This window comes from Adiantum capillus-veneris, chromosome 14 (assembly GCF_014529385.1).
Source record: "Adiantum capillus-veneris isolate H3 chromosome 14, ASM1452938v2, whole genome shotgun sequence".
Lineage (NCBI taxonomy): Eukaryota > Viridiplantae > Streptophyta > Polypodiopsida > Polypodiales > Pteridaceae > Adiantum > Adiantum capillus-veneris.
Window position 1 is genome coordinate 23,274,219 of NC_140944.1, and position 20,099 is coordinate 23,294,317.

The 20,099-nt window shown below is 40.7% G+C and overlaps 1 protein-coding gene across 1 annotated transcript; it reads right to left on the bottom strand.

Moving 5' to 3' along the window:
• Positions 1-8,222: 8,222 nt before the first annotated feature.
• LOC147442087 (DNA topoisomerase 2-like) lies at positions 8,223-14,922 on the bottom strand. Its single transcript, XM_086528390.1, has 20 exons — positions 14,739-14,922; positions 13,860-14,438; positions 13,454-13,746; positions 13,266-13,332; positions 12,901-13,171; positions 12,576-12,775; positions 12,265-12,474; positions 12,059-12,172; positions 11,856-11,966; positions 11,609-11,773; positions 11,334-11,519; positions 11,102-11,257; positions 10,890-11,023; positions 10,638-10,806; positions 10,377-10,565; positions 10,118-10,304; positions 9,983-10,032; positions 9,473-9,901; positions 9,305-9,398; positions 8,223-9,220 (listed from the first exon to the last, which is right to left on the bottom strand). The coding sequence occupies exons 1-20, from the start codon at positions 14,790-14,792 to the stop codon at positions 8,586-8,588; spliced, it is 4,293 nt and encodes a 1,430-aa protein (XP_086384516.1). The 5' UTR covers positions 14,793-14,922; the 3' UTR covers positions 8,223-8,585.
• Positions 14,923-20,099: the final 5,177 nt, after the last annotated feature.

Sequence of the window (20,099 nt, forward strand, 5' to 3'; positions counted from 1 at the left end):
GAGAGAGAGAGAGAGAGCAACAGCTATGGAGGAGGCATCTATGGAGGCTTTCAGCTTCAACACAGAGGGGAGGGGGGAGAGAGAGAGAGAGAGAGAGAGAGAGAGAGAGAGAGAGAGAGAGAGAGAGAGAGAGAGAGAGAGAGAGAGAGTAATGAAAAGGCGTAACAACCTTCGATCGTGGTCTCTGTCACGTTTTTTAAAATATCATTATTAAATTGATTCAAAAGTTTTCCTCCACCTTTAAATTTGGGAGGTAGCTACCAGCGTGCTAGTGTGGCCGGGACACAGGTAGTAAGTCCACCTATTCATGCATCCACCCATATACAACAAATTGTTGAATGCCAAGAATGGCTTGCATCTCATCATGAGGACACCAGGGAGCAGAAAACACATCTTATCAGATATTTGACATATGAGTACGTCAGACGAAACAAGAGTGTCATACTTGCTGCATCGATCGGAGCTGCAGCAACAAGACTTAGCAACATTACATCTATAGTCCATTATCAATTCAAGATACCAACAAGGAATCAACAATATCCCCTCTCTATTCACGAAACCGATGAACGATATTTGGATATAAAAGAAGCAAATATTATAATCATAGACGAGCTGTCTATGTTAACACGGACCACTTTTGACCTTATCATAAGACAGATTGTCAACGTAACAAGTGGTACATTGACATATCCCTTCAACAACACATGTATTCTCTTGCTTGGTGACGCACGGGACCTTTGTGAAGCATGCCATATCACAAGCTCGGTGCACTGACTGCATGCAACTTTCTACAAGATGTCATGCTCCATACGACATGCAACGGACCCTGAACTCCTCCAATTCTTGACCATTATTCATGAAAGAAGACCAACCACAGATGAGATCAATTGTACCTTGGGAGCATGCATTATAGATGAATCACATGTTCATGACTACATCAACGACTCCACTACATTAATTTGCTCATAGATCAGACGTCCAACACTACAACAACCTTGCCTTGAATAAGTTGTACAATCAAACTGACATTACAAAAGTTGACTTGAAAATGAACGTAGGTAACATAAATGTACTTCAGAAATGGCTCCTAGATCCTAAGTTCAATGAGCTAGACTTGATCACAATTGGGGCTCGTTGCATGATCACTGAAAACATCAACCTAACAATCGGTGCAGCAAATGGTGCATCATGTACTGTTGATGCCATAACGCATAACAACGAAGGTCAACTTGTATGTATCGTTGTTCTCATTCATTGTACCGGCAAAAAGATGGCACTTTGTGGAACAAAGCATAAACGAACTTCAGTCAATGGCACATGATTTCACAAATCCACATTCCCCTTGACACTTGCATACGCCATGACTGGACACAAGGCACAGGGTGCACCAATTTCTACCAAAGTTCTTCTTATCTTCAGAGATGCATTTGCACCGGAGCTTGTGTACGTCATGTTATCGTGAATCACAGATCGTCTAAATCTCCGAATTCTCAATCTACCGACTCCTGATATATTTCGCCCTGTTCCACTTCATATTATACACGGAACTCATTTGGAAAGTCTTGGTGGCTAGTTGATCATGTACTCTAATAGTTCGTAAAATTTTCATATGACTTTGTTTTTCAACATCTGTGCAACAAATAATCTATAAATATATAAATGATGTCTCAACAGTTCTTCCATGTTGATCTTTCGAGACTGTCATTAACTTGCACTCCACTCTTTGTAGCATTGTCTTGCGCTCTACTTTTGTCTCGATTCTTATGAACACTTTCTCAGCGGTTCTGCACAATTCTACTATTGTTTTTTTCAGTATGAACTCTAACCATGTCACCATTGCAGGAAACATAGATAACGAAGAGAATAAAATAAACAATTCAAAGGTATACTGCTCTAGAAAACATATCACATTATGTTCCTTCAATGCACACAAAATACTGATCGCATTTGTATAACCTTGCAGAGACTTGTTACCCTTTTCAAGCAAGACATTGCCTCAAAGAAAAACCCCCAAATCGAACCACGTTAGTACCCAACAGAGAGGCAAATGAACCTACTTAACTTGGCAGGTTGTTGCCCGGACACTTACATCAAGGGTTTTGCAAACTATGTTGAATTATGATTGTTAATAAACAGATCCGTAAAGCATCTCGAACAAAACAAGAGCATGGGTATTAAAAGAGCAACAGGTTATCTCTACACACATACAATTTTATATTTTTTCCTTCTTCTCATTGCTTTGCTATCTACGATAAACAGTTAAAAAAACATGTTTTTTTACAAGGAAAAAAATTTGTTTGTCCCTTCTAATACTCTTTTTTTCTAGGTCTAATGAAAGAGATCATTTGCAAACTATCTGTAGAGATTGACGTGCCCGAGGATGTCATGACAGTCGAGGACGGTAATCATTTGCTTCAATTGAAGACACCAATAAAGCCCTACATTCTTGAGATGTTTCACTATGGCTACGATGTCGCGCTCGAGGACCTCTTAGGTACAACGAACAATGACGCAAGTGAGATCTTCGCAAGCTTCAAGAGACGGTGCAATGACGAGCCACCATCAATTACATAGCAAAAGCTGACGTGGCAACACAACAAGCATGTTTACAAAGCACGCTTTGGAAGTGACTACCCGTACGCTTTCATCAACATCGACAACCCACCCACAGGTGACACCACCATGAAAAAAATTCAAGAAATACCCCGCTCGATTATATAGTCTAATATTCCCAAGTTTCAGCATGCAATCTTGCACTAATCCTGTTTCTTTCTTTCCTGCTTTTGCTGTGCAAAACAGGACAACAAGACTCAAGTTTTGCTTCTCGAGCACAACAATCGACCGAGCAAAAAACAACGGACATTGAATACACCGTCTACTCCATCACATGCCGCCAAAACAGACGAAAGTACATAGGTGTCACAAACAATTTTGAAAGACGAAAGGCAAAGCACACTTGACAACCACCTTCAAAAATGCGATCCGACGTTATTCGCTACCAGCCATTCGAAGAAAACTTTATTTTTGACATACTTTCCGTCTCCAAGAATTTACATGTAGCACATATACTAGAAAAAACATTCATCAGTACACATAGTAGTACAAGTTCATTTGGATATAATATTCTACGAGCTTGTAAGATCCTCAACTTTTGGGTCTCTTTTAAAAATAAGAAAAATAACTTTCAATATCTATTTCGTCGAATTTTGATTGACAGTATTGGAAAGTCATAATTATGTCGCATGCTATGGTGTGGCGTAGTCTAGCTACGGTTTTCTTAGTTGGTTAGATATTGTTCGGATGGTCAAATTTAATGTAAAAATTGAATGGTAAGGGAGAGAGTTGACCACCAAAAAGCAAAGGCTTGTTTTTAGGAAAGAAAGAGTCTTTTTAGAAAAGAGAGGAGGAGTTTAGTTTAGAACTCTTTTCTTGGAAGCCAAGCTTCTTCTTAAAGTCTCTAAATTGTGCATCGAAATCCGTGTCCTAAAAAAAAAGTAAGCTACGAACGTGCGCGAACTTGTCTCTCTCTTGCTCACTCTATTCTTAGCTAGTGCTTTTGGCCTTGAGAGCCTATATAAAGACTTCTCTTCTTTCACTTTGAGGATGGATACACTCTCAGACGCGGAAGCTCTCTTGCTTTGACGCCAGAATTATTTATCTATTATACGGAGTGGTGCAAGCTCTTCATCACCATCTCCATAAACTCTTCTCTCTCGTGAAAAAGAAGAAGAAGAATACTCTCTCTCTATTTGCTTATTATCTTTTCTCTCGTTTCACGGTGTACGAGTTCTCCGAAAGTTTTCGTGGCGGATACCTCTACGTAGCTCTCATCACCGCTCTCTTACGGCAAAGCAAGAAGCCTTTTGACAACCCCAAATCAATCCGAAAGCACGGTGAGAAACCATAAACTTCATAGTCATCCTCTCTCTCTCTGTCGTTTTTTCTGCGTAATCACCTCTCGGTGATTGTTTTTTAGTAAACGAGTGTATGTATGGATTAACCAAGTACATACGAGATTGCTTCATGATTTTTTCATCATATTTTACATGTTGATTTATGCACATGATGCGTTATAGTCACGCACGTGCATAAAGAAGCGCTTTTCGTTTCACGTCATAGAAGCGGTAGGAATACTGGCTTGGTCATAAATCACAAACTGTTATTAATCAGCCCAAACCCTTTATACCATAGATAAAACACATCATTTAGAACATTTTCTCTCTTATGTGTCATGTGAAAAACACGCACGAGTTAAGAGATATGGTCAAAAAACAGATTGCTGCCCACTACACAACTAAATTTTTTGACTCCAGGCTCCTTGAGAACTACTATATAGATTCACCGGATGGGCAAACCCACTTAACAAATTGAAAAGCTTGATAAAACTTGATGATAAATGAATTTAGGTCTCCGTTATCATTTCAGGAATGCGCGTTATTAATCACTCTATTATCAGTTTTACCTACACGTGTAGGAGTGCTATCAAAGGGGGATACCATATGACGTCGTGAGTTAACCGAGCTGTTTTGATATGTTCTATGGTTTATTTTGGTGAGTTGATTTCAATTATTAGATGGCCCTAAACTTACATGAGAGTATATGGTTAAACACTCCGAACCGCATAAGCATATATGAATAAAGTGACTTTCTTTTGGGGTTACCGTTTATTGTGTGAGTATCATATGGTGAAAGTGACATGATGGGGTGATATTCTACATTACAGAGCTGAACTTGATGCATTGTTTTGAGGTCAAACACTTTCATTTGCATGTTTTACATGCTCCCAAAAATATCAAAAAATTATTTTTGCATATGTGAAGTTATGGTTTATGGTTGACCTAAAGGTCGAAGTTGTTTTGCATCATGATCATGGTGTTGGAATATTATAATATGATGTATGTGAACTCATGGATTGATGTGGATGCCTCATATGCATGGTTATGATTGCTTTCCACCTTTTTAGGTTAAAACTAGCTCTATGTGCTAGAGTGGTGAAGTGAGGATGTGATGCATCAACTTTGCATGGTTGGATGTTGTCAAAATTGGATTTTTATATCATGATTAGTCGTTGGTCGGACTCTTTTCATGCATGAAAGAATCACATCCTAAGGGTCACATGCGTGTAGACTCCGATTGATTACAGTGGATATATCAAACTCCAAGTGTGGGAGTTGGTTCAGTGCGATTATGATTTATGGTTAATGGCTGAGATTCCCTCATGGATTATGGTTGATATTTTATGGTGGAAGTCGATGTGGCTTATGGTTTTTTTTTTGGATTGAGTTATGCTGCCGAAATTTTTGCAGCCATGTTATGTTCTAAAGTGGTTATGCAGGATTGGTCGTGCCTCACCCAAGTAGGGTGGAGAGCTCAACCGTGTGATGTGATTGGATTATGGTTTATGGTTTATGGTTTTTGGATTGGATCATAAAGTGATCAAGATGGTTTATGGTAGACGTGTAAGGGTAGAGACCCTGTACAATTTAACTGTTTGGAAAAGGAGTTGTTTGTGCATCTGAGAAGTGCTATTGTGATTGGACTCATGTGTTATGTTTTTCATGGCAGCGTCGCTACAAGATTAGGATCACCTACATCGCTTAGCCTTACACTAAAGGGTCGCTGACCTGGGGCTTTGCTGGATCGGGGGTGTTGCCTAAGTCTTCTTCTTTTTTGTTAAGCTCATCTACACGGTTAGTGCGTGGCGCCTAAACTGGTATGGTTGGTGTTGATACCCCACCATCTGCTGGTATTTGGGATCCTTTCAGAGCTCGGGTTCATGGAGAGAGGCGAAGCAGCCTCACCTATGTCTGGCTCAGGTAGGATAGAGGTGTTCTGGCTCGCTCTCGACGAAGTGAAATTCTCTCTGTCCGTAGTAGAGCGGAAGTGGATGGGTGGACCGGTCAATCCCTACACAGGGTCCGATATTCTGCTAGTTATTTCGTCATAAATTTTTTGATGTTATGGTATACCCCAGATTTTGTCATTGTATTAATACATGGTTGCCTGTTCCATTGAGATGGGCATATAAAGATTTTCTGTTGTCAATTTCTCATGTCTCTGTGTACTCTATTTCACCTTCCACTATATTCTCTCTCTCTCTCTCTCTCTTCCCACAACGCGGTGTACACATATATTCACCCTCCACAATGTTATATCTTTTCTTGAGTACGCTCTCATTCATAACACCCATTCAGGGGTAGCACTAGTCGCTAGATACCTTTGAATGCAGTCCCGCTCATGGCCTAAACTCCATGCTTGGTCGGGCGCTAAGAACTCCTCCCCTATACAAATGATTACGTAACTCTGATGTATATTGAAATTGTATAAAAGTGTAAATTGTATATTTTGTACATAGACCCCTGGGGAGGGGTATCTCTCAGAGCTCATCCCCCTCAATGCAAGAAATACATGTTCTTGAAACAAAAAAGAAAGATCTAAATTATCCTTGTCACTGTCGTGCACGTTTCAATGAAATCTGATTTCCTGTCTACTAACACAACATCCTTTTTCTCTCTTTTTCCTCAATTATTATGCACAAATAACAGTCGCAAAATTTCTATCAAGTAGTCTTGTTCATTCATTATTAAAAAAACTCATATCAATCTCTATTGTTTCACATTTAAATCAATTTTGGATCCTCTCATTTAAAAAACAAAACCAAACACCAATTTCTCTCTCTTTCCTCACTTTTTGTTCCCATAACACATTTGCAAAATTCACAACAAATACATTGGTTCTTTCATCACAAAAAAAAAACGTAGCATTTCTCAAATGTATATATGCTTTTCACACTGTGCCAGCATTGACAAAATAGTCATGCTGCTTCTTCCTTCAGATGTTAAATGTCAATTTTCATATGTACTATTGTATTCTATAGATGTTATATAGCAAGGCCCACCAAGCAAGACTAGTTTGAATCTCCTCAAATATGTCCGGAGAAAAGAAGTATGTGTACACTTTTAGAACCATTTCTTTGGATGGAATCTAGCAAGGTGCTTGCAGTGTAACAAAGAATGGGCATAACGCAGCACAAATGTTCCGAACCGGCGTTCCGAAAGAGTCCCGTTCCCGAAACAGAGTCGGGAATGAAATGCCATTCCGGAACGGCCCGAGGGGGGGGAGACGGAACGAAACGGACAAAAGTAGGTGTTTGGGGGAAAAAGATAGGCATTTGGGAGCAAATTTGGAGTTGTTTGGGGGACATATTCGGGGCAGTTTGAGGACAGTTTTGGGATTGTTTAGGAGTTGATTTGGGACTAAGCTGAATGGAGGTAATTCAAGCTTTACTTTAGTCGACCATTCCGACCTCGTTCCCGTTCCGACCCCCCTTCCTCCTAACCATGGCCCGTTGAACTTGACATATAATGCTACTTATACAACATTTGAAGTCAAGCGATGCAAATTATATTTGTGGTAGTGTCCTTTAATAGCCCTTTTTCTACCACCAAGCCCTACTTCCCACTCTCCAACATAATGTTCAGTATAAAAACCTTTAAACAACATTACAAAACCATATTCAAATTGAAGATAAGCCCACTCGCTCCGGGACACTCTTGGATACAAGTTTCTTACATGCATATCTTGTCCACCCAAAACAAACACAACTTTCAAACTTGATTTGTATTTGAGGTGTTCAAACCTCTTCTGAATATGCTAGAAATTAGCCTCCCCTTTTGTGCACTCTAGGCCATAACGAGTAGAAAATAATGATAAAAAGTAAGGATTTTACGCAAACTATTCTGTAAATTCTCCTTGATTTTTTCCTTTATAAAGTGCAAGATATTTTACGTTTCAACTGTCAACAAACTTCTATAAGCACTTGACCTTTATCATACATAATACCAGAGCCTATGTTTGGGATATTTATATGCTCGTCAATTGGATTAACAAATTAACCCTCTAGCCAAACATCTTCTGCCCACCACCAATACTTATGTTTGGACCCTAAGCTGCATGCCTACAGCATGAACCAAGAATTCACATTTTTATGCCATGCTATAATCTACCAAGCTTATAAGTAATCCTTTTTTCCTTGCATGGATACTCAACCCACTTGGTTTCTTAGCCCATATCTACTAATTAGAACTATATGTCTTCCACCATTATATCTAGATAGCATTCTAGTCCCCTTTGCTTTTGTCCCCAGTCACTTTAATGCATCCTTCACCCTCTTTACTGGCTGCTCATCTAAATTGTGGGATGTCTTGAGTCCTGAATACCTGTTGTAAGATTGCAGATGTAAAAAATTCTATACCATTCTACGACCAACACTATGCCAAAAGCTCAGCCGCCTCAGATCCTTGGTCTCAAGGTAAAGTTGTGTCTACACATGGACAGGTACTTGAAATCAGCCTCAAAAACCAAAACTGGGGCTGCAATATTGAAGTGTTTACTGTAAGGAGGTAGGGCTTTAAACCCCACTATTTCTGAGAGTTTCTCAGAAATATATAAACGGCTGAATTTTGCTAGATCATCTTCAATTGTCCTAGGAAGTACATCTTCAGGCAGATTCATCAGTGTCCAAAGTCGCTGGAGGAGCTCTCAAGACTATCCTCCTCATCCTCACTCTCAGCATACTTGACTGCTCAAATAACTCGTTTTAGTCGGAGTGCAAGGGCCGCCGATGCCCCTCTCTCCTCGTCTTCAAGTTGAAGCACTGCCCCACTCTGCCTAGGTAAGTAAGAGACCTGCATTTTTCTCATCTTTTGCGCAGGATGCTTCTGAGTTGGGGGCTTGTGGACTGGAGTGCTTGATCTTGCTAGCTCCTCCTGAGTTGGGAGCTTGTGGACCGGAGAGCTTGCTCTTGCTTCTGTTCCCACTTTTTCTTCTTGTCTGCATAAGGGCCTTGGCCCCAAAATCTTAGTTACAAGTCTCTGTCCTCTGCCAATTCCTGCCTTTTCCTTGCCTTCCACGGAGCCAGCTGCACATCCATATATACGTTTCCGGTAGACGCCATCCCTCGAGACAGCTGGATCCGCAAGCTTTCGCTTCCGGTGGACGCGATCCATAGAGACCATTTCACCCACATACTTATTTTGAGCAGCAGCAGACAAGGAGGGTGCCTTTGGCTTTCGTTTGGCTGCTTCCTTAAAATCACTATCAGAACTCTCATTGTAATCGTAGTCCTCATCTTCACTGTCCACAAGGTCTTGAACACACGCTGCTGCTGTTGTGGTGGGGGCTGGTACTTGTGCCAGCCCGCCTCTGCCAGTATCCTTTTCTGTAGAAGCACATAGGTCCTGACGGTAAGTAGCAGAGACGTACTTTCTTTTCAACATTTGTCAAAAACACTGCACCTCCTTACGTTTTGTTGGAGTGCTCAAAGGAGCCCTCCCCGGTCTTTTCTTTGAAAGCTGTCTCCCATCGTACTCTTCCTGCGCCTCCTCCAGCTCTTGAACCTGCAGTGAGCAGTGGTCATCTTCAATCATTTCGAGACATGACTCGACCCTTGACACACTGGAGATTAGCTTACATCCAGCTGATTCTCAAGAGCTTCCAGGTCTCTAATCCAAAGTGACTTTGGAGTCGCACGTCTAAGCTCCTCCACACTAGCTTCCAACTTATCTCGGCCACTACAGAGAGCTTGAATTTTCTCCATTGTCATGCTTCCAATGGGCAAGGAAAGTAGATACTCATAGTCCCCAGCTCCCACACCTTGCAGTGCCTCTCCTAGATCATTACTTTCCTCATCTTCAAGTGTACCACCGCCTCCAGCTACCACAGGCTCAATAGACTTACTGTTCTTAGGAAAGGGTGTAAACCCTTTGACCTTTAATTCATGATGCAGCTCTGTCATCTTCCTGCTGCTCACGATAATTTCTCCTTTCACCACACTGATGACAAACCTTACCTTGTTCTCAACCTTTAGAAGTTCTAGCTGAAGATTCCGTAGTTGAACTTCCTGTCAAAAGAAGTCAAGCAATCATCAACTTCTCTTGCAGCACAAAGCCAGAGTTAAAACATATAAAATGGACCAACTCACTTTTCTTCTCACATACAGCTCCAAGCGAACATTGAAGAATGCCTCCAGGACTGAATTCACGTTAAAGTATAAGCCAAAAAAAAAAAGAACAAATGTACCAACTGCTTTGAAACAAAGAGTTGGAAACCAGGATACTCTGCTCAGGTGAATTGAACTTTTGAATGCGTCCTTTGGCATCAAAAAGATGCATGTTGCTAGTGCTTATTGTGGTGGATAGCTTGAACCTCTTGGATACACCTTCTGCAATGGCTTGGGCCATATTTTCTTGTGAGAGGTGCACCTCAAAATTTACCTGTGTGTCTGTACTATGCTCCTTGTAATCCTGAGGTTGTCAGACAAATGAGGCAAGGAAATAGAAGCCCAGGTTTGTGAAATATTACTCAAGAAATCGAACCTTGATAAAAGGCTCTTTCCCTTTGTCTCTCGGATTCATCATCCCTTCAAGAAACTCCTTATAATCCTGAGTCCACTTTCTTATAGGTAACTCTGTTATCTGAATAGTGGTCTTATCCACTCGCTTGTAGACACCCTTTATGGTATAACTGATTCCAGATTCCTTTGTGCTAGTATGCTCAATTGTCCCCTGATTTTAGATGGTCTTAAAAGATGTCATGAAACAGGACATTAATCGTTTCAATATATCCACGAGTAATACCTTGAACCCCTTGTACCAAGGATGCATCGGTTCAGTTTGCAGGCCATCAAGTAGGCGCTGTATGTTTGCCACAATGTCCCGTGGGTTGTAGTTTGGAACAAATGTGCTCCATCCAGTTCCAATTCCATCACACCCATTGACAAGCACCATGGGTAGAATTGGACAGTACCTTCACCCCACACAAAAGAATCGGACAATGAGCACTGAAACACCTGAAACAGTAATATGGAGCTCCTCAATCAAACAACAAACCAGACAGGTTCAATAGACTGGCCATCCTCCTTATAATAATGAAGCAGGATATCATCTTCTTTGGGAAAAAGGAACCTTGTGATAGGATTCAAGCAAGTGAATATGTAACGCCCACTTGCGTGATCCTTTCCACCCTACAAATCAATTGCAAATCACATGAATAAGCTCCACTGATACAGCCATTTTTAAGGCTTTCTTTACTAAGCTCTTACCTGGCTTCTTGTTCCAAACTGCCCCAATGGAGACAGCAGGTTAATATTGTTGCTTCCCACATAATTCTGCGCCATTCCAATAATTGTAGTTACAAGACTCTGTTCACCATGATGATAGGCAGAATGTTCTGAGACATAACCAGAAAGTTGGGCCACCTGTATGTTGAAGTAGTAAATCAACTCTCGCAAATGACTGATATTCAAATGTGCAAAATGTCATGCGCCTTCTTACCTTAGCCTGTGTAACAAAATTCCTCTTGAAAGAGCAAAAAAGAACTTTTCTTTGCCCTGGCTTCAGCCCATCAACAATCGAAGGAATAGATCTTGCTAAGTCTGCCATTGAAAACAAAATCAACTCTCTATTTACAAAATCTCTGTATTTGATGGCCTTCCGTGAGTGATCCAAGTAGGTGCCAGGCTGCATGAAGAAAAACAAAATGACGGTGTCTCTTTAGCTTGTAAAATGTGAATTTAGGTATGGTTCCTCCAAAGTGAGGTTGATAGGACCTCAAAGTCGTGAAGCCAATGCTTGCGGGCCTCTACTTTCTTTTTGCTGAAGGCCATCTCAATAGCCTCTCTGTCTTCCACTCCTTCCCAAATGAATTCTTTTTTGTTCTTGTCCAGATCTCTGAAATATTCTTTTCCCTCTTTGGAAGTACTTGTTCCGAGACCCTATTAAACACAAATCTTTTTTTCCAGAACCTTAAATCAATCACACTTTCAGCTGTTTTTGATAAGGGGGCTGTAAGCTGACCTTATAGTACTTGATACTCCAGCATGTTGCATGCCCATTGAGAGATTCTCTCCATGCCTCATACTCAGGGATTGTATAGAAGGAGAAAACTTTACCATTTTTGTGGGTGGCCTGGGCAAGAACAGTGACAGTTAGCAATTTTACGACAGCCCCTCGACAGTCAAGGTGAAAGATAGCAACAAGACACACAAATCAAACCGCACCTTCACAATTGGAGTGATAAACTCCAGAAGAAATGAGGGTATCTTCAAAAGAGATGGCCAGAAACAATGAATGAAGTTGATGAGCAGGCCTTTGATGTGTGAACCATCATGATCCTAAGCGATATTCCATAGATGCCAAAACTCCCAGTGAAACAAAGGTCTCTGAGCATTTACACCTTGACCATCAGAGTTCACACAGCACATACCTGATCAGTCATGATCATTAGGTGGCCATATCGAAGAGATTTGACATCATCATACTGTTTTCCATGCTGTAACCCCAAGATTTGCTTTATGTGGTTTATCTCTTGGTTTTCCATTATCTGTTTGTGGCTTGCCTCTCGTACATTGAGTAGTTTGCCTCTAAGTGGAAAGACGCCATACCGATTCCGCCCAATAACACTGATCCCACTCATCTGCAAGTGCAAAGTGCCATGCAATCGTATGATTCCTTATACGTCAATTCCCTTCTTAGTACCTAAACAGTTTTCCATGTGCGTGAATTGCTTGTACTTACAGCAAGGGCCTTTGCTGAGTCTCCCTCCGTCAATATCAAGGTGCAATCTTTAGAGTATCTTCCACTGGCATCATTGGCATCATCAAGCTTAGCAATACCTGTCAAACGTTGTCTTTTGGCTCCATCGTTTTTTCTCAAGTCCTTACTTTGCTTGATATCAGCCCAAGAGAGAATATTCTCAACAATACCACATTTTGCGACTGGTAGGCAAGCAAACACATAACAGATTTAAGTCCTCCAAACAAGCAAGTGACAATACTATCAACAATACCACAGTTTGCAACTAGCAGGCTAAAAGCTTCGAAGCAAGCATACACGTACATACCTTTCTTCATAAAATCCCGTGAAAATACACACTTTGATCCAAAGCTGCTTTGACGACTAGTCAAAATTTCTTTAGCTTGAGATTCAAAGGCAGGATTGTCGATCAATGAGTTGACAAACACCCACAAGTGATTTCTGATTTGGAAGGCCTTTACCCCAGCATTCTTAATCTTCTTGTTCACAAGGTTCATCACAAATTTTACAATCTGGTCTGTAACATACTGAACATGTGAACCTCCCTTTGTCGTTGCAATAGCATTTACAAAGCTGACCTGTACACTCGATCAAAAGTCCAAATGTTGTGTATCACTTCAGCAATAGAAGCAACAGATTGGAAAGCTTGAAAAGCAGAGACTCTTGTTAAACCTGCTGGAATTGTCCATCGCTCAAGCTCACACATACTTCCCAACGATCATTCGCTCGTTCATAAACCCTATAATATAAGCATTACGTTTCAGTCTCAATATTAAGTGGGATAGGGGAATCCTTTTCAACAATCATAAGCATATCCAAATTCTCCTCTTGCTTGCGTAGAACACAGATGGCATGTATACCATGGAAGTGGATCCTCTCTCTTCTTGTTGACAGTGTCAAGATAAAGGCCAACATATTCCTGAAAACTTTTGATTCGAAGCTGCAGACCATTGAGCTCAACCTTTACTGATTTACCAAGGCAACCAGCCAAATCCACAACGCGCTTGCTCATAAGAGCAACAATATCATCTTCTAAAGTGGCCATATGGAAGATGGCAAGATCAGGTTTGAAAGTTACTTTTGTCCAGCTTTCAGTAGCCTTACAAGCTGTTATAACTGGCTTGGATTTGCTATTCATATTGCTTTTAAAAAGCTGTTTCAGGAACAGTAAGCCTTTCATAAGACTGGCATAGCAATCAAACTAGACAGATGATTAAATTCAGATATGCCCTCTGATAATGAGCACCATCAATGAAAAGAGAGCACCTGCTTATAGCGTCGCATCCGTCGTCCATCTGCAGTTTCAACTATGAACTCTGATGAGAAAATATTTGCAAGTTTTGCTCCATAGCCATTTCTTCCACCTGTCGACTTCTTTAGTGTATCATCATAATTACTGCTGGTCAATAGATGACCAAAAATTAACTCTGGAACATAGATTCTCTCATCACCATGTATTTCGACCGGCACACCAGCACCATTGTTAAAAACACTAATTGTGTTTGTTTGAGCATCTATTGTAACTCTTATTGTATTCATGCTGGGGTCTCTCTGCTTATTATCAGCTGCATTGACGAGAATCTCATCAAATATCTTGTAAAGGCCTGGCACAAAGGTGATGCTCCTGCAAACCAAGGTCTGTTCTTCATAAACCCATAGATTCTCAGTGTGTTTCTCTATTGACCCCACATAAGTATCCGGCCTGAGCAAAATGTGCTCCAGTTGAGTCTTTTTCTGATAAGTTTCTTCTAAAGTCTTTCTGCCTCCACTTGAGCCAATTTTGGTACCAGGACTGTATTGAGGAGGTTTGATGGGAAGCTCTGTTGTAGAAAAACTATTGGTGCTCTGTCAAAAATCCAAAGAGAAAGCTTTGGTTTACAAAACAACCACCTCGTTTACAGAACGTTTTAGCTGAATCTGCATCAATAGCGCCAAAACTTGAACAATTTGGTAGCGTTTCTAAATTCTACGAGCAAGCGTATTGCATGGCCTGATGGAGAGGAACGCCATTTGCGAAGAAGGTGGAGCTTATGCGGTACAAAATGTCATGCAGCCTACGAAACTCCAAATTCAGAAGAATTATTCTCGTTTAGAAAGACTGAGGGCATTGAGCCACTCTTCGTTGAGGAGCAAGAAGAATCGCACCTTCCTTCTGGCGGAAAGGCCGAAGTTTTCCTGCTCGATAAGGATGTTCTCCATAGGCTCAAGAAAATGGAAATAACTAAAGCCGTGGAAAAGGAGCCGCAGGTGATGATCGAGGTTCAAGAATCGAAGGCTATGGTGATACCGAGCTCAAGGAGTCTACAAGAGTCTATCTCTCTTTCGTTGCTTTACAAGAGTGTGAAAATGGCGTTCATTTTGTCATCATGACCTGATCGGAAATTCAAATTGGGTGATTCAATTTTCCACTTCTAGGAAGTAATGATTTTGAGTGAAACTCGTCTAAAAAGGAAGTCCTAAACCACATCATGACACTGTGTGAGAGAGAGAGAGAGAGAGAGAGAGAGAGAGAGAGAGATGAAATGTAATGTTATATTAACGTCTTCAAAAGGCCACAATGACCTATGAGACCTGGAAGTTACAAAGTGGTGGATCTGATACAAAGTTAGAGTAACAAAATAACCTAACAATAGTACAAAACAAAGATATATACTGTGGGGTCCTAAGTTGGTCGATGTGAGCCAGGCAAAAAACTAAGCAAAATAATGGGCGGCTTGTTGGGATAGCTGAATCACAAGAGATCTAGTATCGGTCGTTGGCGAATCTCATCAATTTCCTCCATGGTTAGTAGTCTGACCGGGCGTCTTGTATGCTTGGCCAACGTGCTCCGAATTTTCTATCGTAGCCTTCGTCGATGCTGTGTAGTTCTTCGCAGTCGCGGGCGCTTGGATTTCCCCAGTTCAATTGCTCGGTCAATCAGTGTGCCTCTGGTGTGAGACGAGGGGGAGTTCTGCTATGGGAGTGGCTCTTGTGGCTGTCCCGTGTCTGCTCTGAAGAAGTCTGTGATCCGTCTTTGAGACTGGCTAGCCTCGCCATTCATCATGCTATCTCTGTGTCTGCGCAGCTCAAGCAAGAACAAACCCAAGCATCTCTGATCTTCCTATCCCATGACTCTTGAGAGTGGTCCAAAACCCTCTATGAAAAAGCAATGGAAGCGGCCTCGTATCTCGTAGTAGACGGGGCAGCGGCATGTATAGTGTAGCTCTGTCTCAGGTTCCATGTTACACAAGGGGCATGTCCCGTCCTCTGTTGGTACTCCGCTGTAACTCCCAGTCTCAATCCGCAATTGGTGAGAAGATGTGCGTAACTGGCCAATAGCACATCGTATCCCATGAGACAAGTGGGTATCCATGTATTTGGGTCTCGCCACAAAACCATCTTCCGTAAGTTGGATGAGGTGGTCTCTGTAGAAAGCCATCTTCGTGCCCAATTCCTCTGCTGGTTGTATCCATGTCCTCCTGGTGTCTAGCTGGGTCAGGTCTTGGCGCATGAGCTTGGTGATCTCTGACTGTGTAAGAGTGAGAGATGGTGCATCCAATGAGTACTGGAAAGGTGGCAGCCTGTCTATGCTAAACCCATGTGCCTGAAACCATGATGTTGATAGCCGTTTTTCGGCTTTCCATAATTGCCATAGTAAGCTACCTCACCCTACCAAAATCACTTAAACACTATGGCTATCCCTACCATTTCACTGTATATAGGCGTGTGTGAGTTAGGGGACTTTTTCCATATTTTCTTAAAAACCCTAAATTAGCTAATCACTGGGCTAGTTGAGTAAAAAAATAAAAAAATAATAAATATTATGGCCCATTTGTGTGTAAATATTTCATATGTGGCCTAAATATAGGGATTTTTATAATTATTTTGATATTTATTTAAATATTTATACCTAGGTGTGTGTTTTATTAAATTTACCTTCTTTCATCCTCTTGCACCATAAGTATATTTTTTGCTAATATGTACATACTCTAACTTCATATTTTTCCTTTATACAAATCACTCCTACATTTTCACCCTCATCCTCGTGAAAACAAAAAATTGATTTCTACTCATTGGTCACGTTTGTTATATTATTTACTTGCATACCTTTTCCTCTTTCACCCAAAATAATACAAAGAGGGACCATATCATATGATTCCAATATCTTTCCATATCCATAATTCCTCCATATTTTTATTATTATTTTTACTCATTATTCTAACACCATGTGCTCATTGAGCTAAAGTACATGAATAGTCCATACACTAGTCCCACCATGTATATATTTCTTTATTCACCAATAATCCTCCTCCATGCATGGGTCAAGGATAACTTGGATGCTTTGTATTATGATATGACAAAGAAGGGGCTCACTCTTGGATGCATTGTACAAATTCAACAAAGGAGGGGGCCACCGAAGACTTTTTGTGAAGAAAAACAGGTCTTTTGGTGGGATTTTTAATACCCATCTCCACTCCGAATTTGGAGCGGTGGTCAAAAGAGAGAATGTAGCCCACGCTCTGAAAATGTAGCCTCTATCAAAGAGGAAAGGATCAAGTGTGCAAAAAAGTACCAACTATCGAGGAAATTCCAACCATTCTAAAAGGTTTGCATGAAGAGACATGTGGTGGTCATTTTGCCCAAGAATCAACTGTGAAGAAGATTTTGCTTGCGGGGTATGTTTGGCCAAGCTTGCATGTGGATGTTAAACATTGGTGTAAAAGCTGCCACAATTGTCAGATTAATGGAAACAAGCCTGTTACACGGTCCACGTCAGTTAGTCCTTGCAAATGGTCTGTTTGAAAAATGGGGCATTGATGCTATGGGTCCATTGCCTAGGACTAAAAATGGAACATTGTATATCTTGGTGGCCATAGACTACATGACTAGGTGGGTAGAGGCTCAAAGTGTGGCAAGGGTAAATGGGAAAACAGTGAGCAGGTTTGTCTACACTAATATTTGTTGTAGATTTGACACACCTCTAGAGATTGTTTCGGATAATGGTCCAGGGTTCAAGAAGGGTTTATTTACAGAAGTTTGTGAAGAACTTCACATTCTACATCGTCATAGTACACCCTACTATCCCCAATCAAATGGTTTGGTAGAAAAAGCTAATGGTGTCATTGCAGGCATCATTAGAAAGATGGTAAAGAACAAGACAAAGCTATGGAATGACTTCTTGGATGGTGCCTTGTGGGCATATCCAACCACATATAGGGAAGCGACAGAGTTCACACCCTTCCACATAGTCTATGGTCAAGAAGCTTTGCAACCCATCGAGCTCAACATTCCAACAATGCGACTTCATGGCAAAGTAGCACAAGATGATCAAGAAGCATGGATGGATCGACTTCTTACCTTAGATGAGCTTGAGTGGAAAAGAGAAGCAGCATACGAGTGCTACAAGAGGAAAGCCACACAAGCGAAAGAAAAGCTCGACAAGAAACTGAAGGACAAAGGTATCAAGGAAGGAGAGCTTGTGCTAAGGTATGACAATCGACTCGATAATCGTTTTGATGCCAAATTTGAAACTAGATGGCACGGGCCATACAAAGTTAAGAAGGCTTTTAATTCAAGTTACTATCAACTTATGGACTTGAATGGGAAAGAGCACTCCAGGAAGGTAAACGGGTATCGCTTGAAGCCTTATTTGAGTCGCCTTCTACCAAAGGATCTACCAAAGATCTGTCAAGAGGCCGCTGTCTCATGTAAGTATTGTTACATGAAGCACCAATGTAACCCCAGTCAAAATGCCGAGGGGCCAAACAATGAAGATCTTGTCAAGGACTCTGAAGCACTCTCTTTGGAAAAGATGCTCTATGATGGTACATGAATATACCATCATCCTGGGGGAGGGCTAATGATAGCTGTTTTTTGGCTTTCCATAATTGCCATAGTAAGCTACCTCACCCTACCAAAATCACCTAAACACTATGGCTATCCCTACCATTTCACTGTATATAGGCGTGTGTGAGTTAGGGGACTTTTCCCATATTTTCTTAAAAACCCTAAATTAACTAATCACTGGGCTAGTTGAGTAAAAAAATATAAAAAATAATAAATATTATGGTCCATTTGTGTGTAAATATTTCATATGTGGCCTAAATATAGGGATTTTTATAATTATTTTGATATTTATTTAAATATTTATACCTAGGTGTGTTTTATTAATTTAACCTTCTTTCATCCTCTTGCACCATAAGTATATTTTTTGCCAATATGTACATACTCTAACCTCATATTTTTCCTTTATACAAATCACTCCCACATTTTCACCCTCGCCTTCGTGAAAACAAAAAATTGATTTCTACTCATTGGTCACGTTTATTATATTATTTACTTGCATACCTTTTTCTCTTTCACCCAAAATAATACAAAGAGGGACCGTATCATATGATTCCAATATCTTTCCATATCCATAATTACTCCATATTTTTATTATTATTTTTACTCATTATTCTAACACCATGTGCTCATTGAGCTAAAGTCCATGAATAGTCCATACACTAGTCCCACCATGTATATATTTCTTTATTCACCAATAATCCTCCTCCATGCATGGGTCAAGGGCAACTTGGATGCTTTGTATTATGATATGACAAAGGAGGGGCTCACTCTTGGATGCATTGTACAAATTCAACGAAGGAGGGGGCCACCGAAGACTTTTTGTGAAGAAAAACAGGTCTTTTGGTGGGATTTTTAATATCCATCTCCACTCTGAATTTGGAGCGGTGGTCAAAAGAGAAAATGTAGCCCACGCTTTGAATAATCACCTCAATTTTTTTCATGATTTTTGGAGCTACCAGCGGTGAGCTATGATTTTTTGAGTGGACCCCAGTCTGCCCACTTTTCTCACAAGTAGCCCATAGTCTTCTCTCACCTCTTTCCACACTTCTACACACACACATTCCTCTCAATCCCTCACTCAAACTTGCACCTTCAATGGTTTCTCTCACCTTCTTCACCATTAACCTCCCCTCTTACTTCCATAGCTCTCATATGAGCTCTCCATGTACATACACCATCTCTATGCCTCTCTCTATTATCTCCAAAGTACAATTCCATCTTACTCCTTATATATATACATAAATTCAGCATGTGTACCATGCTTAACCTCTGCAAATCAAGAGATCTCATCAACGGAATTACCATTTTCATCACGATAATCAACCTTGGCGGCGGTGGCGTAAAGAAGGGAAGACGAAGAAGAAGATCGATAGTCATTTTGAGAACCTACACAAGTAAATCCAAAACTTCTTCAAGCTTCACCATCACAAGGATTTTTTCACTTCATTCAACCATCTTACTTCAACCATCCACCCCATTCTACCCATTGTAAATATATCATTAACTTTCTAGTGATTACTAACACTAACCACTAACATACTAACACAAAATAGCATTGACCTAACCATAAAAGACACCTCACCTCAAGACATGTACAAAGTAACTCTCTCTCTCTCTCTCTCTCTCTCTCTCTCTCTCTCTCTCCTTTTCTTTAAAACTCTACTTTCACCTTATTCACCA